This window comes from Emydura macquarii, unplaced genomic scaffold (assembly GCF_026122565.2).
Source record: "Emydura macquarii macquarii isolate MOO-44397 ecotype Brisbane River unplaced genomic scaffold, CSIRO-AGI_Emac_v2 contig_295, whole genome shotgun sequence".
Lineage (NCBI taxonomy): Eukaryota > Metazoa > Chordata > Testudines > Chelidae > Emydura > Emydura macquarii.
In genome coordinates, this window is record NW_027130432.1 from 12,264,517 (window position 1) to 12,288,589 (window position 24,073).

The 24,073-nt window shown below is 45.2% G+C and overlaps 1 protein-coding gene across 2 annotated transcripts; it reads left to right on the plus strand.

Annotated features, from left to right (window-relative positions):
- The first annotated feature begins 1,352 nt into the window (after positions 1 to 1,352).
- DRC7 (dynein regulatory complex subunit 7) lies at positions 1,353 to 22,405 on the plus strand. Of its 2 annotated transcripts, XM_067550047.1 has the most exons (18): positions 1,353 to 1,390; positions 3,620 to 3,763; positions 4,367 to 4,541; positions 5,810 to 5,935; positions 7,178 to 7,372; positions 7,766 to 7,924; positions 8,378 to 8,596; positions 9,473 to 9,598; positions 10,751 to 10,823; positions 12,108 to 12,236; positions 13,199 to 13,327; positions 14,978 to 15,204; positions 16,592 to 16,807; positions 17,595 to 17,705; positions 19,344 to 19,454; positions 20,768 to 20,962; positions 21,694 to 21,833; positions 22,025 to 22,405. In XM_067550047.1, the coding sequence occupies exons 2-18, from the start codon at positions 3,636 to 3,638 to the stop codon at positions 22,116 to 22,118; spliced, it is 2,553 nt and encodes an 850-aa protein (XP_067406148.1). In that variant the 5' UTR covers positions 1,353 to 1,390; positions 3,620 to 3,635; the 3' UTR covers positions 22,119 to 22,405. The 2 variants fall into 2 exon arrangements, with proteins under 2 accessions (XP_067406148.1, XP_067406158.1); XM_067550057.1 differs by lacking the exon at positions 12,108 to 12,236.
- The last annotated feature ends 1,668 nt before the right edge of the window (positions 22,406 to 24,073 follow it).

Consider the following 24,073-nt stretch of genomic DNA (forward strand, 5'->3'; position numbering starts at 1 on the left):
TGAAAAGCTTGAAAACTATGATGTGAGCGTACCTTAAAGGTTCAGAAAACTGAAGGCAGAGAAAAAGAGCCCAACTTGTATTCCTTTTTAAAAACAGGATTTTATTTTTTAGCCACACTCATGGTTTTTGCACTCAGGGATCCTATATGTAACAGCCATCAGATTGGGCACTGTTAGGAACTGACCGCTGGCCCTCCAGTAGTTAAAAGCATGAGCCTCTTCAGCTCGAGCAAACACAAACATCTTTTACTTGAAGCATGTGAGATGTGTCATTGACTTCACCAGCACTACTCCTGTGAGTAAAGTTAAGCGTCTGCATAAACATTTGCTAGAGTTGGGGGCTTTATGTTTTGCAAGAAAGAAACCAAGTTTTTGCCAAATTAATATTAACAGAAATGTTTTTCATAAATGTTCATAGATCCATAGATTCCAAGGCCAGAAGAAACCACTGCGACCGTCTAGTCTGACCTCCTGTATGACACAGGCCGGACTTCCCCCACATAATTTCTAGAGAAGATCTTTTAGAAAAACATCCAATCCTGATTTTAAAATTGTCAGTGATGGAGAATCCACCACAAACTTAGGTAAATTGTTCCAATGGTTAATTACTCTCACTGTTAAAAAATGTACTTCTTATTTCTAGTCTGAATTTGTCTAGCTACTCATTCCAGGCATTGGATCATGGTACACCTCCCTCTGCTAGATTGAAGAGCCCATTATTAAATATTTGTTCCCCATGTAGGTACTTATAAACTGTAAATGAGTAACCTCCTCGCCTTCTCTTTGTTAAGCTAGATTGAGCTCCTTCAATCTATCACTGTAAGGCATGTTTTCTATTCCTTTAATTACTCTCCTGGTTCTTCTCTGAACCCTCTTCAATACATTTGAGTTATTCATATTAAAATAATGCCAGCAGATATTAGTTGGGCTTGAAACCCAAAGCCAAACATGGCAGGATTGTGCTAGTGCAGGAAGGATTCCTGACAGTTAAACTGACTAGAGGCAATGGGTGAAAATGGACTGAACTAATTTCTCAATCCAAGTGACACACAAAAGGTGAACAAATGCATTAATGCTGGGGAAAAAAATTAGGGCCCAAATATTCAAAGGCTGAGCTTAGTGCAGGCTCGGTCAGTGCAAATTGGGCCTGCACCAGACCTGACCTTTGAAAATTGGAGCCTAGATTTTAAAAGTTCTTTCCATTTAAAAAATCGCCACAAGTTACACAGAACGGAAATTGATCTTGCTTAGCCTGCCAGTCCCAGTTTTTTTCTCTGCCGGAGGAATTACTCCTGACCAAGAAACTACAGCTCCCAGAAGCCTCAGCCTACAGAAGGCAGTTGCCATGGCGAGGGAGATCAACTGCCTGGGTGAGCAGCAGGAGAGGCTGGTGAGGCTGTTGGCAGAGGGGCGGTTGGTTGGGGGTGAGGGCGGCTGGGGTTTTCTCAGAGGTGAGTGCTCTGTACTTACACCCGGGGGCACTGAGAGATGGCATGCAGGCAAGGGCACCCGGGCAAGGGCAAATGCAGAGGGTGCACCATGAGCCAGCGACAGAAGCAGGGGCATCCCCCGAGTATGGAAATGCCTGAGGGCAGGGGCCACGCAGGGCATGGAGAGGTAGGGCCCAGAACAAGGTGGAGGGGCCGGGAATCAGGAGCACTCAGCAGAGGCAGGAAGTTTGGGGAAGCGAAAGGAGGATGTTACTGACACATTGAGACAAACTCCTGCCGGACATGAGACTCCAGTGTTGTCCTGCTTCTCGGGGTTGAATTTGGACCGTCTGTCTATCGGAGGAAAGCAAAACCAGGAAAGCTGGGCACAGCACGGGGGGGTCGTCTGGTCTGTGGTGGGGCCCGCTGAGGTGACCAGGGGCTACTCCCGCCCAGATTACATGTGTCTCAGGATGACTGTGATTTTAGATCAGAAACCCAGGCCATTTTGGGGATTATCCCAGCAGGGGAGGGAGGGGGAGGTGAAGAAGGCTAGGGCTAGAGGCTTGGCACTGCGGGAGCATTTGGGAGATGGAAAGGAGGTAAAATTGGGGTTGCTCACGCTAGGTGGAAGGTTGGGCTCCTTCCATCCCCTAGCAGTCACTGTAGCAGATCTCAGGCAGCCAGGCTTTAAGTGCAGAAGGAACGAAATAAAACATTTGCACAGGGAAGTGATTAAAGTAGGCAGAAAGAAGAGGGGGAGCTGTGGGGAGCAAAGCTTAGCCACACCAGGGAGAGGAGGGAGCCCTCATTTGCTTTTAGCGGAAAAGAGGAGCATGCTCTGAACTACGTCCTGTCTTTAACCCTTGGTGCAGCACCTAACAAAATAGGGTCTGAATCCCTGATTGAGGCCCCTAGGTGCTGCATCCGTGCAATTAATAACTAAAAACAGTAAGAGGAAAGCTAGGGCAGGGTGGGAAATAGGGGGAAGAGGAGAGTTTAACACACACAGCAGGAGAGTTTAACAAATTTTAGTCAGTAACCAGAAACATACAGCCATGAGGTTGTCAACAGGACGCGATGTGACGAGTTGGTTTGCTCCGGCTGTATACTCCACTCTGTCTGTCTGTCTGAGTGTAATCCAAAGCCTGGGGCAGGGAGAACTCCCGTTAATGGCCTAGATCGAGGGTCCAATGTAAAATCACTCCTTCCTCTCTAGCCTTCATGAGCATATCTGTCTTATTTCAGTAAATGTCCTCATCCTGCTGTCTTTGTCCTACATGCCATTCATGCTGCCAACCTAAACAACGCCAGATAAAGAGCGTGCTTGCGTCTCCATTTTCACTTCTTATCTCCCCAAACTTTAAACACACTTTGGGATCAGTTTGATCTTAAAAAACAAAAAACAAAACAAAACAAAAACCGGCCTTGGAGCTACTTCTGCTGCTCTGCTATTTATTTAGATTTAAAAAGTTCCCCAAAAGTACACCCCCGTCCCGCAGCGCTTTCAGTGTCCTCAGCACAGATTGATCCAACACTACGGAGAGGAGTTACACAACTGAAGGACAGCACATCTGAAATGGCTAAGAGGAAATACTTTTTCACCAATGCACAGCTAGTTTGTGGAACTCCATGCCACAAGACAGCACCAAGGCCAATTACTAAGCAGGATTAAATCAAAAATAAAGGAGTGGACATTTATATGGATAATGGGAATCTTCAGGGTTGTCATAGTAAGGATTAAAATGAATACGTGTTTTGGAAAGGATCTAAACCCCCATGCTTCATGCACCAGCCAATCTGTAATTAAAGGGGGTCAGGAAGAAATTCCCCTGTGGGCTGCTTATTCCATAACTGCTTACTGCTGGCCATTGCTCGAGATGGGATACCAGACCAGATGGATCATGGGTCAGTTCTACAATTTTTGTGTTCCTAGTCTGTCAAAGAAGCAGCAGTCTTTCTGCTTCTTTCTGCTTCCCCACTCCCCGCAGCCACATCTCACACTAGTCAATAGTCAGCAGACCCAATATGGATTCAAATTCATGCCCTACACCACATTTTTCCCCAAGAGGGAATCACACCCCCAGCCAACTCAGCTTTCCTTTTTCCAAAACAGAGAATAAAAATGTTTCTCTGTTGCCCTTTCTTACCCTTTTAAACTCATGAATGTGAGTGCTTCTCCCCAACAGCCCATGAGGGAGCAGGATGGAGGTCCTGAGAGAACAAGGGGAAGAGGAGGAAGAAGAAAAGGAAGCCTTTGTGATTAGTGATGAACTACAAGACCTGGAAGAGAAGCTGTCAAAGATCCAAGTCCATATCCCAAATGTTGTATCGTAAGTAGGAGTGTGTGTGTGTGTATGTGTATGTGTGTGAGAGAGACAGACAGACAAGAATAAATGAGAAGCTGCATTTTCTGAAACAGTTAAGAGGAAATATATTCTCACCAGTGCACAACTTGTGGAACTCCATGCCACAAGATAGCAACAAGGCCAATTGCTTAGCACAATTAAAAAAAACCCATTTATATGGATAATGGGAATCTCCAGAGTTATCAGAGTAAGGATTAAAAAACCAGGTGTTTTGGAAGGGAGCCAAACCCTCACGCCTCACGGCACAAGCCATGCTCTAACTAACATTAAAAGTATTATTTAGAATGTTTTCCCTGGTGGATCAGGCATGCAGAGATCTATGAAGATACTTGCAGACCCACTGGGTTGTGCAGCTGGCTTGCCTTCACAGGCAGAAGTTAGTCAGTTCATGCCCTCCTGCTTTGAATGGTGCACTTTTCAATATGACCCCAAAGTTATTTAATTTGCACCAACTCGGCTGAGAAATAATCAAAGGGAGACCCTAGTGCATCTTCAGACAGGATTAACCCATCTGAATCTCACTATATTCATTATCTGTCTCTGTTTGCCTCCTCCCACCGCATGAAGTGAATTTGACTGGAGTTCCATTGACACATCCCAGTTACCAGCCTCCTACAAGACGAATTCTGCCAAGGAGCAGATGCTCCTGCAGCTAGCTGACAATTTCCATCGACAGTATGCACATCTCTGCCCAGATCGCGAGCCACTCTTCCTCCATCCATTAAATGAGTGTGGTGTGGAGGTAAAGGAACATCTGGAGAAAGGGGTTTTGGGACAATCTGGGCTTGCTTTCCTTTGATAGCATATGATTTGGACTATGTGCAGTTCTGCACGGTCTCTTTCTTTCTTTCTTTCTTTCTTTCTTTCTATGCTGCTTATCTGTTTATTCCTTATACATGTATTTTTACTGCAAACATATTTTAGCAGTAGAATTCTCAACTGTCCACAGGCCAGTCCCATGTGCACCCTTGCAATAGACACAACCAGTGCTGAGAACCCACCAACTGTACATTCAGTGGCCAGGTATGCACCCAGCACCCCAGATATACACCTGTCCCACCAGCTGTAGTTCCACCATCTGAACTGTACATGTGACACATCAGTTATGCACACCAACTGTATACCCATTGCACTGATTGTACACTCAGCAAATCAGTTATACAGCACATTTGGGGAACAGAAAAAAAGACAGTAAAGAAGGGAATCAAACTAAAAGAAATACCTGAGTCTACAGACCAACTCTGAAGACCCAAAATATGCTCAGCCCTGGAGCTCAGTCTGAGGCACAAAGCTTAGATACAGATTTGGATCTTAGTTTGATTTTGGGTGTTAGAGTATGGGGTCCTGTTTGGGCCCATTTTAGAGATAGGCCAGAGCTGCAAAGCTAGCATCCAGTTCTGGACCCGTCTCCCTCAAGGTGGGCAGATCCAGGATTCAAAATTTTTACTGACAACATCCCAAACACACAATGTTGAGGGAAGTGGGAGCTGGAAACATAGAGCCTTCTATGAGCTGCTGCTGCTGGCCGTGTGACAGTAGGCGTTAGGCTTCCCTGAGATTAAAAGAGAGCAGGGAAAAGCCTAATCCTACAATGTGCTTCTTGAACTCATCTCCCATTGACTGCACTGGGAGCTGGCTGTGCCCAGGCCTCCCAAGGTTGGATGAGGCAGTGTTCTGTCCTAGTTGCAGTTGCCCAGGTGCTGAAGGCTTCATGCCCAGGCATATCGCATTGCTGTAGTCCAGCCGAGAAGGGACAGAGACAGAGGACAGACAGAGATGTATTTCAGAAGCTGTGGTGAGATGGCCTCTCAGCCCTCTCTATTTCCCATCTCAGGGCATGTGAAAGAATCAATAATAGAGCAAGAAGGTTAATCAAATTCCTGATATATTTTAGAGAGGAGTTGGACATTAGTGCTGCCCTGGAGCCCCTCCCTCTCACATGGTCTGCGTGCAGCTTTCTGCATGGATTCCCCACTGCGGAGCCACTAACCAACTATCCTTTTGCTGCAGAAATTTGTGAGCACCACGGTGCGCCCGACCCTGCAGCCCTACCCCGAGATGTACAACTGGGATGGCTGCGCTCAGTTCGTCTCTGACTATCTCACCATGGAGCCCCTTCCATCCCCTATCACACCAGTAAGTAAAGGGACTTCCTTTGAGTCTTCCAATTGCCCCCGTGGTGCATTGGGAGTCCCACATCCTTAACAGTAACGGGTTTCTCCTCAGGGCATTGCACTGGGACAACCCAGGTCATGGGGCTATGACGAGCCTTGCCCTTTGACCCCTCCAGGAGCCCTCCCCCAAAAGAGGGCCTATTAAGAACACCTTCTCCCACTTTACTCTGGCAAAACCCCCACTGACTTCAATGGGCCCTGCGCGTTTGCATTATTAGGGCACACACCCATGTTACATGCATGATCATTTCCCAGCTGCTGAGTGAGGACTCTGGGCCTCCCAACCCAATATGCACAGCGCACACAAGCCTCCATCTAGCCTGCTGGGCCTGCTCTTGGTCTTACTCACAGCCACATAAAGTCAGAGTAGCTCCATTGAAGCCAGTGTGTATAACTGAGATCAGCTGGTGGCTCATTGTGTGCTGAAGCGTCAGGCTTCTCTTCCAAAGAATGGGAGGCCGATCGCTTCAGAGAGGAGTAGCATACACAGCAACAGAAGCTGTCAGGTCTCAGGGATCGGTTATGTGGCATCTGGGTGGGATATTGTCTCAGCTCCACAGGAGACTTTGAGGTGCCCTGACGGAGGCTTCCAGGACGATGAGAGGGACAGATAACATGGTTAGTGATGAAGGACCCAGATCCTTAGCTTGGGGGATAGCGCCACTGACTGCTATGGAGCTGCCCTGTTCAAACTGGTGTGGGATTCAAAACCCAAATTGTGACGCTCAGCCCTCTGCAGCTCCTTGCACTGGCGGATCTCATAGCAAGTGTCATATCCCCAATTAACACATGGGGAAACCGAAGCACAGAGGGCCAAAGGGACTTGCCCAAGGTTGCACAGCAAGTGTCAGAGCTGGGATTAGACTCCAACTCTCCTGGCTCCCAGCCTTGTGCTCCATCCATTAGCCCAGATGGATCCTAGCAAAGGAATCTACAGATGAGAGAACTCTGGGGAACCAGTGAACTTGGGCAGTTATTTCATGTGCAGAGTCCATAAGCTAACAGGGAAAGTGTGCAAAGCAAAGGGCTCCATTCTCTCTTCAGCTGTCTACATGCAATTGCAGTTCTGCAGTGTTTGGTCCAGAGAATCTCAGTGCATCTGAGAGCCTTTGTTTCTGGAGAAGGAGGGATTCAAGGGTGAGATAAAGAGACCAAGAAGACGGGAATAAGACTGTAAGCAAGGAAATGTGTTTGCTCTTTAAAGCCCAATTACCTGCCCTCCCCGACCACAACCCTGAAGTACCAAAGGGGGAATTGCTTTGGCTTTAGCGTGCTCCTGTGCTCCCTGCTGATCGGCGCAGGTTACGATGCCTACTGTGTGAACGGCTACGCCACGCGGGAGATCTGCATGATGGACGAGACCAGGGAGGTGTGCCCACTGCTGAAGAAGTCAAAGGAGGTAAGGAGCCCAGCTCACTGGCTCCAAGTCAGCCACACATGAGAAGGGCCATGCATGATGAATGTTAGTGGCGTCCCATGGGCCTGTGCCTGCCTTCTGTATTACGCTTTCTGGTTCCGAATGGGAGCTCCAGTGTAAATGGTCTGAATCAAAGACAGTGTCCATATAACTGGTCTTCTCGACGCTTGTGTGATCTGCTGAGTTCTTTTCCATGTCACTCTGCCCCTGAAGAGGCCTGTTTGGGCTCTAAGAGTTTTCTGAACCGCAGATCCACGAAGTACTAACCCACAAGATGTTACCAAGGGGTACCTGTGACCTGCCTGTCTTATGGGCTCCCTTAGATCCCCATTGGGTTAAACAAGGCTCCTTAGCCCTCTGTTTTTGTGGCTGCAGATCCTGAAAGAGGAAGTGAAGGAGAAGGCCAAGAAGTATGCAGTCAAGCCGCCACGGGACCTGCGCAGCAAGTTTGAGCTCCAGCAGGCAGCCAAGAAGGAAGCAGGAATTGAAGCCGCAGAGGAGAAGAAGCAGAAGGAGGAAGAGGAAAGGATCATGGTGAGTCAATGTTCATGTGTCTCCATCTTATTCTGAAGTCTCAGCAGCAAGATCCCTGGCACAGTTAGGGACCAACCCATCAAGGTGCTAGCCTCCTCCCACCATTGAGCTGTGAGATATCCTCAACGCCCATTGACTTCAATGGGCCGGTAAGTCACTGTGATTGTCAGTGAGCAGTTAGCCTGGGGAAAGACAGCATGAGGTGGAATTTTCAGATGTTTAATTAATCTTCACAACCCCCTCCAAGGCAGATGAGTAATATTATCCCCATTGTGTGGATGGGGAAACTGAAGCACAGAAACTTTGGGCCCTAGATTTCCCTCTCTGTGCCTCAGTTTCATTAATCAGTTTATGTGGAGCCTGGAGATTCTTGGAAGAAAGTTGCCAGAGAAGGACCAAGTACAACTATTTTTGCGTTGGACTAAAACTTCCAATAATCACTCTGTGCTCCAGGAATCGGAAAAGCCAAAGCCAGATCCTTTGTACGGGTTACGTGTCCACGCCTGGGTTCTAGTTTTGTCGGGGAAGCGGGAGGTGCCAGAGAGCTTCTTCATCGATCCCTTCACAGCAAACAGCTACAGCACCACCGACGACCATTTCCTCGGTATCGAAAGTGTCTGGAACCACAAGAACTACTGGGTCAACATGCAGGATTGCTGGAATGGCTGCAAGGTAACGCTCCTGTTTGAATGGTTCCTGCCCTGCGGGAGAGCGAGCAGTCTGATTCTGTGGCATGAGGAGAATGCAGACCTAGGTGGCTGCCCGGCTTTCACTTGGCATTCCTCACCCTTAGCTCTGGTCACACTGGCTTTAGGTCCAGAATCCACAGCAGCTGCACGCCATACCAATGTTTGAGCCAGGGTGTGGGCATGGACCCAATTCACTGATGCTCTTTGACCACTTTTCATTGCTGTAGCTGGTGGGAAGTGCCTGCAAAGCCACCATGGCGGCCCCCCTCCGGGGAATATCCCCAGCAGGCAAGCTGCCTGCGTGCCCCCTCCCTCAACAAGGGCCCTTGGCACAAGGAGAGTTCCAGAGGAAGGTCAGAGAGAGGCTGGAGAGGACTGGGACAGGAGAGGAGAGGAGACAGGGCTAATGTGTTTCTACACCGTGGCTATTCCCCAGCTGCTGCAAAATCCTGAGGCCATGACAGCCAGTGCAGAAGTTAGAGCAGCCTTCGAGGATGCTCCAAGCGACGCCAGGAACCCTAGAGTTGGGGAGCTTCAAGCTGTTACTGCTCAGTCCCTGCACAGGTGCAGTGTTGAACTGGGTCCAGGGCCTTTAACGCAGAGGTGCAACCTGTGGGCTTCTGGCAAGCTGCCACCGCAGTGGTCAGCTGGGCAGAGCCTGGCCAGCCTTTCTCACTAAGGATAGATTTAACGCCTCACTAAAATCTTTAGAACGCCACATGGTATCGACAGGTCCAGACCATCTGCTGCTGAGGGTAGCATGCAGTTGAGTTCTCCATAGCAGGTCATGTCTCCTGGCATTAGCATCTTAAGCTGAAGACACCTTTAGAGCCAACCAAGGTTTCTCTGTACTGCTCAGGATCTCACCTTTGACCTCGGGGACCCCGTGCGGTGGGAGTTCATGCTGCTGGGAACTGACAAGCCCCTTCTGTTGCTTCCGGAGGAGGAAGAAGAGGAGTTAGCGGATGAGGATTTTGATGATTTCGTAAGTATCCTGTGTTCCTATAAGGACTTCTTGATAGAAAGGAGTGATGTTGTAATGAACTGGCCTGTGTGTATGTGTGCCTCTGCCTTCTGCTGGATAGAATCAGAGCTGCTTCACAGTCACAATCCTAAAAGGCTAGTAGACATTCTCCTTCAGCTCAAGCCATGGAGACCTGTGCCTTTTGGAGCAGGAGGATCTGAATTCGAGTGCTGCTGTTACTTGTAATTCCCTAGGGCCATGATTTGCAGCATAGTGCCACCACTCTCATCTTAAAAAGTGGTCATCGATGTGTTACAGTACCATGACCAAGCGGCCTGCCAAGCTTTGCTTGCAGGGGAGAACTGATGGATGGGACAAATGCTCAAGGCCCATGTGCACTGCGTTGAGAAGAACAACACCAAGGACACCGTGTGATAGCGTAGGGATGATATCAGTACATTCTCTCCTTTTATCTAATCTGTTCAGACCATGCCCATCACCATGGTATGTGAGTGCCTTTCTCAGATTATCTGAAATAAACAAGCAAGTCATTGGTTCTAATGATCACTGCCATATTCAATCAGTCCTGAGCTTCTCCATATCCAGCATGATCTTAAATTAAAAGAAAGCGAGTCCTTTAGGCCCTGGCTGGATTCTATTAGTGGTAATGTGTGGGGAACTTCTGGACGGAGTGAACGTGGCAATGTTCCTTCGAATGGAACAGTCCTACAGTTACACTGGAAAAATCCAAGAAGAATTAGTTCTGGAGCATAAAATAGCACCCACTCTGCAAAATTATAGGGTCAGGAATGTCCCACCAGCTCAGAGATTTTATTGACTAAACAACCTAAATGATTTTTAGTGTAGCCTTTTGGATGCAAATATTCACCTGCATAAATATCTCGTGTCTCTTGGAACTGTGACTAACCTCCCCCACCTGTATGAACCATACTTTGCTGCATGACTGTATCCCCAGGCAGTGTGTATAACTCACATAAACCATCCCTTATTGTACCACTGTGTCTCATGGGAATGTGTATAATCTGCATGAACCCAATGTAATATAACAAGTGTTTCCACAGACAGATGTGCTTTTTGCCATGGCAGGAGAGCACTGCCAGGTCCACCCAGGGCGATGCCCACCTAATGAAAACTCCTGCTTTGTCTTGATAGGATAAGGAGGAGGAGGAGAAGGGTTTTGACATGCCATCATCCTGGGTGGAGCCAATTCAAATATCTCATAAAGGTATTTGTTCTTCCTTTACCATGTTGCATATTTTTCTGAGAGCAATAGATACAATTTTGTGTATTTCAGTGAACCTTTACTGTAATATACTGGACAAAGTCAAGCAATGAAATAGCAATAAATCAGTATACACAATAATTAGGATATCCATTATTATTTAATTACACAGCTGTGTTTTGTGCCCATGGATTCTCTCAGGACCTACTATCTTATCCTAAATTGGGAACCTCTGCCGCCACTGTGGACATTAGATCTGTTTTCTTTCCTTGCCTGCTAGCTGGGTGAATTCTGCCTATGAAGATACCTTTCCTTGCATTACCCATGTTGATGCATTATCATATATGTTTTATAGCAGTACAAAGTGTTATTCATCATTATGTGTCTCTAATGATTAAAGCCCAGGTTTGGGAGCAAGGGAATCTAGGTTGTGTTCTTAGTTTTACCATTGACTCACTGTGTGACTTCAGGCAAGTTCCTTAACTTTTCTGTGCCTCAGTTTCCCTATCTGTAAAATAGGGTTAATAGCTTACTTTACAGGAGTGTTGAGAAGCTTAATTTATTCATGTATTTTGAGATCCTTGGACAGAAGATACTATCAGAGGGAAATCTCTTATATTTAGTAAGAATATTATTCAAGAGCAGCCTCTGGTTAAATGATTTGTAAATGGGAAATTCAAGAGGTGATTCAGAAGGTCCTGCCCATAGTCTAAAAAGTCATGGAGAAGTGAAATCTTCCTCATGCCTTTGCTAATCCTTTCTCTTCATGCCATTGCTAATCCCCTCTGGCATCCGCACCGCCATGTCTGTGTCTTTCTTTTCTAATTTAATGTAATCATCACTAACAGAAGACTGACAGAGGCTGAAGAAACAATACCAATTCATACACTCCATGGCAGTATGTAGTGACTATGCAAATTAAAGACCTGATCCAGCTCCCAATGAGAGTTGGATCAGGCCCAGCCCTGTGAGGCCCTATGTGCCCTCAGCTGTCACTGAAGTCAGCAGAGGGGGCTAAGCACCTCGGAGAATTGAGCCCCAACACAGAAAGTGCATCACCTTCCCGCAGCCACGGAGAGTGTGGGGCACAATGGTCCCTCTGCACAGAAGGACATTAACAGATTCCCAGGTAGCTGAATGAGACAAAGGAACAAATCATTTCTCTTGAGTCCTTTGTTTCCTCCCATGCAAATTATTTTTAGTGTTGATAGCAGCTACTAAGCACAAGCAACTCTGCTCTTGTGTTCTTAGCTCTTGTGGCTAACTGCTTCTCCTTGCCATCTGCAGAATTTGAGACCCGCTGTCCCCAAGGGAAGAAGGTGATCCAGTATAAGAATGCAAAACTGGAGAAATGGGCACCCTACCTGAATAGCAATGGGCTGGTCAAACGCCTCACCGTCTATGAGGATCCGGAGTGTAAGGGAGATGAACGATCACCATGAATCCATTGCAACAATACACAAATGGGGTGGGGTAAAGTGGGGGGAAGGATAGGATAGCAATTGTGCCAAGGCAACTCGTTTTGCCATTGTTTCTTCTGTCCCTTCTCCCCCTCCTTTCACACTTCTTGATTCTCTTCTTCCACTTCCCCAAACCCTTCTCTACATTGCCCTGTTTGTTCCCCTACAAGCCCTAACACTTTCCAGCACTGCTGGGGACTCTTATTGAAGTCTAAATCTGCCCTAAGACATAACTGCGATGTTGTTCAGTGTCACTGATCACTTTCATACTCCTGGGTCTGATTGAGGGATACTCTTAATGGCTTTGTCAGGTTTGGGAAGCACTATGGGTCACAAACAAGCCAGAGGGCAGGCAACTGAGCTGTAAGGTTGTACCCTTCTCAGAAAGCAGTGGAATAACCTTGCTGATTGATGGCTTGGTCCTTACAGACATTGAGCAGTATGGCCTGATCCAACAAAGCACTTTAGCCTGTGCTTAACTTAACCTATGTTGATGCTAGTAATCCTTTCCACTTCCTGCTTGACATTAAGCACTTGCTTAATGAACTTAGTGCATTGCAGGATCAAGTCCTGAGTTGTGAGCAGGAGTTGCCTATCTTTTTCTCCTGCAGAGAAATGGAGGTATACTACTTCCATTGGTGTGGACAAGAGTCAGGCATGGGCGTCTCTATGAAAACGAAGGAGGACAGCGTGTGTTATGCTTAACTAAAGACCTTTCTTCATTTCTATGTCATGTCCATAAGCAGTTGGTCCAGAAAGCAGGGAGTAAACCACTAACAGGACACACATCCTCCTTTCCCCAGCATTCTCCTTTGCCACAAGTCACCTGATTTTTGTGTTGCCATCACCACGGAATGTCTGATGTCTAGGATTTTCAAGGGGCCACATGGCTGTGCCATGCGGTTTTTCTCCTGCTAGGTACCAGAGTGTTGGAGGTGAAGGAGTGGTTCAAAAACAGAGAGGACATGGTGAACATGAGACAACTGAATAAAAAAACAGAGGTTACGACAGAGTACTTCAGTCCGGGACACGTCCAAGGCCTCAAAGGTATACAAACTCAGCCCCATCTGGGGCTGCTGCCCTCTCTGGGACCCAATGACAGTTCCTTCTAGGTTGAGCAAAAATCCTCATCATGGGACTATAAACTGCTGGGCAGTTCACCTGTTCAGCAAAAAAAAAAACCCTCCACCAAGTCAGGTTCTTCTAGGTTTCATTCTAGAGTCTTTGTAAGCACTGGTTAATACACAAGAAACTGAAGAGGTGAAATTCACAGCTTGTAACCCAGGGGCAATGGGGGCTAAGGTGTCCACCTCCCCAATCCTGGGGTATTCTGGGTCTGGAGAGGACCCCAGTGTAACTTAGCCAGACCTGGGAGCCTATCTAAGATATGGGCCACAGTGCTGCCTGGAATCTCTACAGCACTGCATGCTGCAACCTCACACGTGACGCGCTCCCAGCACATCCTTACATTGAGGAGTGTGAAGGGGTCCTCAGAGGGCAGCTTGGGGCTGCTCCCACAGCTCCAGCACTGGGAGATCCTTCCCCAGGCAAAACCAAGCTCCTTTATGCTGCTCCAGCCCTTTTACCGGGCATAAAGGGATCAGAGCAGGCAAAAGATCTCACCCAAGAAGGTTTTTCCCAAAATAGCTCTCCCTTTGCAGTCAGGGCTGACCCCAGAGCCCCAGCACAGGGTCACGTGGAGTCTCATAACTAGGGTGCTGGCTTATAATAGAGTTTCCTTTCTTTCCTTTGCATGCCTTGCTGGATGTTTATTTAATGTTTGCAAAGAGCAGGTAGATCTTTGGTTAAAAGGTCCTATAAACTTGCAAAGCATTATTACATTTTCATTGGTTTTGCGAAACTGTATCAGCTCATGCGCAACCTTTATTCCTCCACCTCTCACTAAAGGTCAATTGTGGCTTTGCCACATGCCCCATGTGGGGCAGTTGGGCATTGTTGCCCTGCCCCAGGGGCAGGTCAGGAACCAGATTGTTACTCAGGGCTTGTTTAAATGTGGAATTTATACCAGTATAAGCCAAGGGGTGAATTTAAACTAATATAGTTATACCAATGGAACTCCCTATGTGGACACAGTTTCCATTATGCGTGGCTTTTTTCAGTTTACTTTATGTTGCTTTGGAAGGGGTTTAAGCTAACCTGAAAACAGCCACATGGGAGTTATACCCATATAACTTTTGGTTTAACTATACCAGTATAATTATACTGGCTTAACTGGGAGAACTTTCCTGTTTAGACAAGTCTCAAAGTCACAATTTGCCTCCTAGTTTTCCCCTGCTCTGGGGGAGACATACCCTGCATCAGCCATAAACCTAGTGCACCATAAACCCCCAAGACAGCTGCACACATGGAGGTTATCCAGGGATGGAGTAAAGGCTCCACCTATTCCCAGTCCAGATGCATAGGAGGATACAGTGGCCCTATGGATGTTGCTATCCTTCAAAGCTGCTTTCACAGCATGCTGGTGCAGAGGAGTAAAGGGCATTATACATTCTCTTACTCTCCTGCACGGGTGCATGGGACAATGAGGCTCTGTGATGACTGGTGGGGTAATCACAAAGCAAATCTTGTCAAGAGAGATGCTACTTGCTGACACCTGGTAATATTTTGCAAGTCTGTATTCATCATCGCTACCATTATTACATGTTAAGATTTATACAGCATCTCTAACTTTCCTAGCGCACATCTACAAGACCATGGACCCAGAGACTGAGCGCACCATGGAGTTTTACAGTGAGACGCGAGTAGATGGCCTCCAGAAACGGGTTGAAAATGCCCAAGAGATGACGGAATACTTTGAAGGGCGATCAGATTTCCTGCACTACCGGCACACGATGTTTGGCAAAAGAACAAAAAGACCACAGAGTCTTCTCGTTAATACGGAATCGAATGCCCGGCCCATAGTGGTACAAGAAGAGGGAAATATTTGACATTATAATATTAGAGCTGTGCAGAACATACCAATTTCAGTTCATGTGGTTGTTTGGGAAGGTTCAGATTCAGTTTCACTTGGCATAGCCAAAGCAAAACTCCAAATGAGATAAGGGAACCTTGCGTATAGGCTTGTCTGACCCAGGAACATCACCATGTGACCAATTGTTATGAATTCCACTGAACAACCAAAATGAAACTAAGTCTTGCAAAATGTGTGCCAGACAAAAAATTTAGCTATGAGTATGGACAAAAATAGTTCACAAGGATCCCAGAATACTCCACTGATCTTGTTTCCATGTTCAAGCCCCACTAGCCATGTTTGGGGTTCCATTATGAAATGTACCCCTAGCTCTGCGTAATATCACCAGCACTCTGATCTGCACCATGTCATGAGCAGGGAGCCATATAAACCCTAATTCAGCAAAGCATCCTTATCCATTGAAGGATATTAAACATGTGCTAAAAGTTAAGCATGTGCTTAAGTGCTTTCTTGAATTAGAGCCATAAAATGACTCTCTCCCTGCCCTGAGTATCAAAACATTAAAAACAGTAGGTACTGCTTATCACAATAAGACCTCGAAACAGGATCATGGCCCTACCTTTTTATCCCTGGGGCAAAGAGCTTCTACAATGGAGATGCATGAGATCCATATCTGAGGGCCCCCTCCCCCACCCCCTGAAATCAGCTCCTTCTTGACATTCCACCACCTAGTCCTCCCATCCCCTGCTGGAGTCAGGTCTTTTATTTGGGGAGAGCCCTGTGCTCCCTATACTGAGCCTCCATCTCCCTCCCTCTCCCCAAAACCAAATCTGATCAAGGGGGAGGGGGCACATCCATATCTGAGCCCCTGAAATATGTTAATATAGGGCTAGAGAATAGCTGGGTCTTGGACAGGTGCTCAAAGGAGGAGGTTGCATCCTTTTTTCCCCTGCATGTGGGGAGCTCTGGGAGGCACTATGTCTCTCCCAGACATAATGCATCATCGAGTGGATGGTGCAACTCTGGTCTTGTGCCTGAAGGGTATAGTCTGCACCCATAAGTAGCAACTGTGCTTGTTGCACTAAGCAGCCCTGACTCTGCTCCTTCTCAGTCCCACTGCAGTCACAGGCGAGAACCGTAGGATTATGGTCATAGCATTGAATGATGACATCACAGTCCTAGTCTGAACATAGTTACTTCATCCAAAATCTTTATCATGTTATAGAGAGACATTGGATTTGGAGGGAGGAAATGCCCAATTTTCACCTGAGATTTCTGTCTCTCACCTGTTTTATCCAAATCCCCCCAAACCTTGTCAGTTTTCTAGGCCATCCATTCGGTTCTAACCTGTTTATATCTCTTTTGCCCACCCTCCCTAGCAAATCAAAGAGCAGTTCCATAGGAACCCAGAAAAGCCAGCTGATGAAGATGTAGCAGAGCGCATCTTTATGGTCTTGGAGGAGCGGATTATGCTAACATATCATTGCAAGGATGATTACATCACTGCCTCAAAGAAGGAGTTCATCAAACGGAAGGATGTGGATAATAAGGGAAACAAGATCATCATGACCTCAGACATGTGCATCAGCTATCAGGTATAGAGAGAGCATGCCAATGATTTGAAGTTTTCCAGCCCAAAAGGACACAAAGAGAAGTTGGAGGACTAACAGATTTGGGGAGACCCAATTTCTGTAGCTCTGAGGCTCAAAGCTGGCAGTTCATGAAGGGAAAGCTGAAATCTCTTTCTGCCTTTCTCTCTCGGGAGTGATTAAAGCAGGGGACTAGAAGTCAGAGTACCTGGGTGCTATCTCCATTTTTGCCATGGATTTGCTGTGTGATGTTGCCATCTGTCCTAAACTCTCCATCCATTAGTTTGCCCAAGTTTAGGGTTTTTTCTGCACTCTGAATACTTTTTTAAAAGTTTGTAAAAAAAGTTTTGCACTGAAAAAGAGCATGCAGACTGTAACTGATGGTAGGGTGACCAGATGTCCCGATTTTATATGGACACTCCCGATATTTGGGGCTATGTCTTATATCAGTGCCTATTACCCCCCATTCTGTCCTAATATTTCACACTTGCCATCTGGTCACCCTAAACTGAGGGTCTGCTGCCCTGTGACTGCAGAAAACTGCAGAAAACTGGTTCTAGCCACACAGCAGCAACAAAGACATGAACAACACACTTTCTGGCTCAGTGAAGTGATAGATTCAAAACCTAGATGGGGCTAAATTAACTGTTAACCATGGGCCAGATTCTCAGATGGTGTAAACCAGCATAGTTCTATTGAAGTCAGTAGAACAATACCAGTTTATGCCAGCTGAGGATCTGGTCCCACATGTCTGGAAGACTCTAACATCCAATACTGGTGTATTTGTCTTTAGGTGGGGTCTTTTGAGAAGAACAAGAAGCTGCTGCATCTATATGAAATGATGCTGAAGCTAATGGAAGCAGAAAAGCAGTTGAGGCATCAAGTCTGGGAGTCTGAAACAGAGGTGATGGGGGAAGTCTCCTCCTTGCTAAGGTCAAAGTATAGTCGGAGTCTGGAGCCAGGATCTCTTCACATCATGCCATATGTTCAAATATTATCCAGTATCTAAACAGTGATAACAGTTCTAATGACACAATGCTGGTCCCTCGCCCCAGGATATACAAATCATGACTTGCCCTTGTTCTGTGGAGAGATCATTCTTTGGAATGTTTCTGAAGAGTCATCCTCAGCTCTTACTCCACATTCTAGGGGAAGGGGATAATCTAAGAGCAAAGATCTGCAACAGAGTGGGTACATACTGGGATATCTAGCAGTGCATCTGCCATTTGCCTGCTGACCAGAGCAGGGAAAAAGAGAGTGCCCAAGAAGTTGAACTGATTAAAATCTAGTTGCTAGCTAAGCATTTCTAAGGTACCCATGGCCATAGTATCTAGGTGCATACCACTGTGCTCTCTGTAGGGAAGAATTACCTTGAAATGATGGATTGCAATGAGTAACACATTGCAACCCTATGTAGCAAAACCCATTCCCATGGCACTGATTGGAGAGAATTGACTAAGCACAGCCACTGCAGCAGGTGAAGAGAAGGTCACTGGACCTGAAGGTGAGAAAGCTGCTTTGATGAAGGAGATGAGCCCCTGTAGCAGTTGGTTAGCAAATGTGGAGCCAGTCTGGCAAAGCAAAGGGCCGCCAAAAAAGTAGAGGATAAAATGCATGTATTATGGATCTGGATTCCATCAGTGGGGTTTGGATATTCATCTTTAACTCCCATGGTCCATAATGTCACCAGAATGACTCAATGGAACTGTAACCCCATTGTTCACATTTTACCTGTTGTTTATCCTGTATATAACACAAGCAGATTTTTTCTTAGGATTGCAGTGGGTATTACCACATTTTTTAGAACAAGAGGAAATAGGAGAGGAAGAAACAATGAAGGAGAACACAAGAGGCAGTAAGCCTAGTGGCTAGACTGGTGTCAAGATATCTGGGTTCTAATACCAGTTCTTCCAATTATGTGCTGTGTAACCTTAAACAAGTCTTTTAAGACCCCAGTGCCTCAGCTTCCCTATCTGTAAAATATTAAGCTTCTTTAATTAAATGTTTGTAAAGGGGCTTGAGATGCTTGGATAATAGGTGCTATAAAAGTGCAAAGTATTAACAGTCATTATTAAGACAAAATGGATTGCAGAAGTGCATATTGCAGATCCATGGAGGGTATAATCTGGTTTCCACCAAATTACCTTGTGGACTCTTTCGGTCTTGACACATCAGTTCATTAGTGTATGTTTATATTGATGAATCCTGTTATACAGTGGGATATAATATGCCAAAGCTAGCATTGCAATTTTTAGAGCCAAAAGACTCCAAAAGAGTGAATAGATTTGGTAATTCTATCAGTCTGTAGAAACTCTTAGACAACATAGGTAAAGTTCTTGTTATTAGTACTCTTTGAAAATATTATTTTGGTCACTGATATATCATCAGTATATGAATACATACATGCTGCTCTCTAGCTACTGTGTATACAAGCTCATACTGAAGTCCTTGCATACAGAACCTTGCATATGTTCTTTTAAGCAGACCAACCAAGTGGAAGGGTTCATACTTTCAGGAAATATATTTTCTGATTTCACTGAAGGTGCTAGAAATTCTCAAGATCCGGGAGGAAGAAACAGCAGCCAGCAAACTGACAGTTTCCATGTACGACACAGAAAGGAATGAAAAGAGCAAACAACAGCGAGAGACAATGGTAGGCAGCAGTGTCTAATAACAAATTAACAGAATTTTTCATCCCACCTGCTATCTCCTGTACTCAAGGCAGGTTTTAGTAAGAACCATGGGATAAGCCTCGTCTGTTTGAGTGGATCAGCAAGATCCAGTTCAAGTTTTTTTAGCAGGGTTGGATTCAGAGCTCATTACAAGTGAACAAAGCTCAAGTTCTTCCCTTCTCAGTGACTATCTCAAGAGACCATTCTAATACCATTAAAACTCCCCGAGTGAGATCCTTGGCAGGTGTAAATTGGCATACTTCCTTTGTACATTACAACAATTTATATTAGTTGACAGTCTGGCACCTTGTGCCTATGAGTCTCTGAAAGAACCATGTCATCAAAAAAAATGACAGCTTTATTTTGTTTAATACAATAAATAAAATAATTAATAATAGTGAAACTAATTGTAGTTGGAGCTGGGTGAGGAGTTTAATAATTGTATCCAAATCTGCTCCATAGCCAGCGGTTCATTTTGTTGGGAAAATATCAACATCTTCCCTGCATACCAGGTTTGGAATAGATGGTTCAACCATTCTTAGTCCTGTTTATAACAACATTATTGATTTTGGCCCAGGACATCTCTTGGGGAATTAATGCCCATATGAGTGTTCTGGACAAATGTAAGTATATTCCTGTCTAGCTTATTTACAAATTCCAGCTCTCTACAAGATGTGTGGATTTTTTACTGGGCATAACTGTAATAATAAATTCCAAGAATAATACTGTATGTGCTCTCCTGATGAGAAAGGTAATAGAAAGAGATTCTAGATTCTAAGTGTCCAGCACCTATGGACTGAACAGAAAGTTGAGTCAAACGGTCTCAAAGCAAACATTTGTCAGCCAGTTCAACCAGGTGAACATTGCTCAGAAAGGTTTCAAATGCAACACCCCTGCACCCCACCCCCCACCCCCCGCCGCTACTCTGAACCATTTAAAACCCAAAATGACAGTGCATCTTGTGGGGCCCTTCCGATGCCAGAGATTGACATTTCATGTATGGGACAAGCTTTATAGTCTAAGGCTGTGGGGAGACGTGTTGAAAAGCACAGCCAGAAACTAGGTAACAGAATAATAATCAGATTGGGGTTGTGTGCTGGGAAATGGTTGGTATAAGAAATGGTCAGTGAAAAGCAAGCAGTTCTGGTCAGATCTTGATGAGTAGAAACTTGTAATATTTATGTCCCTGTCGGGAGGGGGAGGAGGAAGGGACACAGCAGCTCTACCCTTTGCTGTGGTAGTACCCTCTACAGAGATGTTTGGGGCACTAGTTCTTCTCACTTTTACCCTCCAGGAGCGTCTGATGCAAGAAGAGAGACAGCGACAAGTGGAGCAGGATCTAGATTACCTGGCACCCTTCCTGATTCAAATGGGCAGCACTGAGAAGATGTCCAAGTGGCAAGCCCTACGCCTCAAGGAAGACTGCCTGAGCGATTTCAAGCACCGTCTCATTGACAAGGCCAACCTCATCCAAGCTCGCTTTGAGAAGGTACCTGCCCACTTTCTCTTTGTCCATTCCTTTGGGCCAGCATTGCATAAGGTCTCCTTTGCTTTGGGGGTCGGCATCATGTAGGGTTCTCTCTTCATTTGACAGCAGATAAAAAAGCAACAGTCCTCCCACATCTCTGTCTAGGAGGAAGCAGGATACACACCCTCATGTTTCTCCATCTTTACCCGGTGACAACAAAGGGCAGAATAGCACTAGGATCAAATTCAGTAGATTTGTACCATCTTATATCAGGATATAATTTGACTCCCAATGTCTCTTATCTGCAAGGAGGCAGAGCTTCTAGGTTTCTCTCTTCTTCGCTTTCCTTATTTTACTTGTTCTACATGTCCTCGTCTCATTCATTGCTCCCCACTTATTACATTTATTCTTCTACTTCCTTTTTTCCTTCCTTTGGTTCCTTAAACCTTGATATGCTACTTCTGCATATACAGCCATGCAAATCCACAGATATCTGCTTTATATTCACAGATTAAATATCCGTGAACCATTTTTGCAGATTGCGGATGGATGAAGAGCCAAATTTCTTATCTAAAGCTCTACAAATCTTCAGATATCCATTTTATATGCACAGATGTGGATGCATATATCCGCAGACCATTTTTGCAGATTGTGGATCGGATGCGGATAAAAATTTTGTATTCGCACAAGGCTCTATCTCTATGTCTTTCTCTCTCCCCCTAAAACCCTGATTTATTCCTTTATCCCATCAGGAGACACAGGAGTTGCAGAAGAAACAACAGTGGTATCAGCAAAACCAGCTCTCTATGACCTTGGAGGATGAGGATGCCTACCTAACCTATTGCTCTGATGCCATGTTCCGTATCCGAATTCTGGAGATACGGCTTAACAGGTAATACGAACAAGTATTAAATGAATGTGTGGCAGTCTGACTGGAGTGATTAAGGGCGATCTATAAGTGGATATTCACTGGGGCTTTGCATTTTAATTGTTTGGTCATTTCATCAGGTGAAAATATGCCATTTAATCTCATCTTCATCTAATAAAATCCAGCTTCTTTCTCTGATTTCATCTTTATTTTAGACACAAAGAGTTGGCACCACAAAAATACATAGAACTAGAAGAGAAATTGTGCAAGGATCCTCGCCTGGCTGAGTATCTCAAATTTTATGTCTGATACATTCCGTTCACTCACAAAAGTCATTAGAAATCAGTACAAGAACCTGCACAGAGTTGGCTGAGCTAACAGTAGGAGCTGCTGGAGATAAATGTGGCAACCTTTTCCTACTTGTGTTCAATGAACCATTTGTGATCTGACTGATCAAATTTCCCACAGAGCCTCTCTGCAGCTTTCTCCAGGAGCTGTCGGGATCTCCACTGTAGAGGATATAACAGCAGAAGTACCTTATTTTTAATATTTCATTTCCACACAAGTTTCATTTGTCAGGTTTGTTTTCATTAAATGTTTTCTTATTGAGGCTTTCGTGCTGTGTTATTTCATATTTGTATATCTGCCTGCTTCTTGTTACCCTGCTGTTTTAAGGGCCACTTACACTAAATTACAATTGATTCAAAGCACTTGGTTACAACACAAGTGTCTTCTAGCCAGTTATATCATGATTCAGTTCTGCAGTCTAAATGAGCCCTCAGTGTTTTCTCCTACATCATGTCACTTGCTTCACATAATTGCTGATATCTAGAGATATATATTAAGCTTGTCTCTCTCACCAACAGAAGTTGGTCCAATAAATTACCTCAGCCACCTTGTCTCTCTGATTTTGAGAGTATTATTTACAAAGTTGATTCTTCTGAAATCCAATAATTTCTGGATGTGCAGGAACTAATGTTCTGGCTACAATACTGCGAACATCAGTGAAATCTTTTAACTATATACTTGCTGGTTTTCCACAAATATAAAAATTCAGTGATTATCATTAGAATTGCTCATTAATTTCAAAGGGCAATAAATAGAATAGTTGTTTATTTGATAGAATTTGCAAACCAGTAGTCTGAATTTTTTAAAAGAAAAAAATCAACCATTTTCTTTACTGTCACTCCAAAACACCTTTTTAGAAAAATATAGGTAGAGAGTAAAAGGTGTCTTTATTTTTCTCTCCAACTGTCCCCAGTTACTGCTCCCAAATGTTGGCAGATACAAGGAAATGTCAGGAGTAACCAAAGAGGGCATTTCTAATCAAGGGAGTTTCAGTAGTAAAGAGCTTTGGGAAACACAGCCCTTTGAAATCCACTGATGAAAGATGCTATATAAATGCCAAGTATTATTCTTGCTTGCAGTGTTGTTGTAGCCATGTTGGTCTCAGACTATTAGAGACAAGGTGGGTAAGCTAACATCTTTTATTGGACCATCTTTTGTTGGAGGGAGAGACAAGCTTTCGAGTTTATGCAGAGCTCTTCTTCATCCCAAGTGCGTTAGGCATTTTACAGACAAATATGAAGACAATACTAACTCACAATCCTCAAAAGATTACCTGAAATTATCACCTATAAGTAGGCTGTCACAAGTCTAATTGAGCATTCCCTCTTGGCCACTCTTCGACTGCTGTGAGGGAAGCCAACTGCTGGATCCCATGTGTTTTAAGCCTCCATAGTCTGAACAGTGTTCAGACACTGGCCCTATTGTAAGGCCTCTGAGCACTGTTGGGATGCACATCTTCTATCTGGTACCCCTCCTGAGAGCTGTGACCAGGTGGCTCACTGTCCTGTCCCTGGAACCAGTGCTGACCCCTCAGACTTTCCTTGTAGATTAAACACACCCTCTCCAAAAACTCCATTCAAAGGTGTGAGCCTCCCGTGTTACCTCTTCAAGGGAGGTAGTAGATGTAATGCATGAAACACACAGACACTGCACAGCATTCTAACACTCTAATGCTCTTTCATTAATAAAATGAGAAATACATGGGTCTATACAAAATAATGAACCCTACACATATTTCCCTGTCAGTTTCCTCACCACATCTGAGAAATCTTGGGCTGAGGTGAGGGTTGTCTGGGACCATCTAAGGTCCTTCTGTTTCAATATATGGCTTGGATTCTGAAATAAGGAGCCTCCTCCCACCCCAGCTCATCTAGTCAGATCTTGGCTGGTCCAGCCCCTTCCTTCCTCCTCCTCAG

Excerpts from the sequence above, each read along its gene's own strand:
- DRC7 (XM_067550047.1), top strand. The coding sequence starts at position 3,636 with ATGGAGGTCCTGAGAGAACAAGGGGAAGAGGAGGAAGAAGAAAAGGAA. Across the intron at positions 7,925-8,377 it reads AGGAAGAGGAAAGGATCATG|GAATCGGAAAAGCCAAAGCC; the intron begins GTGAGTCAATGT and ends TCTGTGCTCCAG. Across the intron at positions 13,328-14,977 it reads ACACGTCCAAGGCCTCAAAG|CGCACATCTACAAGACCATG; the intron begins GTATACAAACTC and ends TAACTTTCCTAG.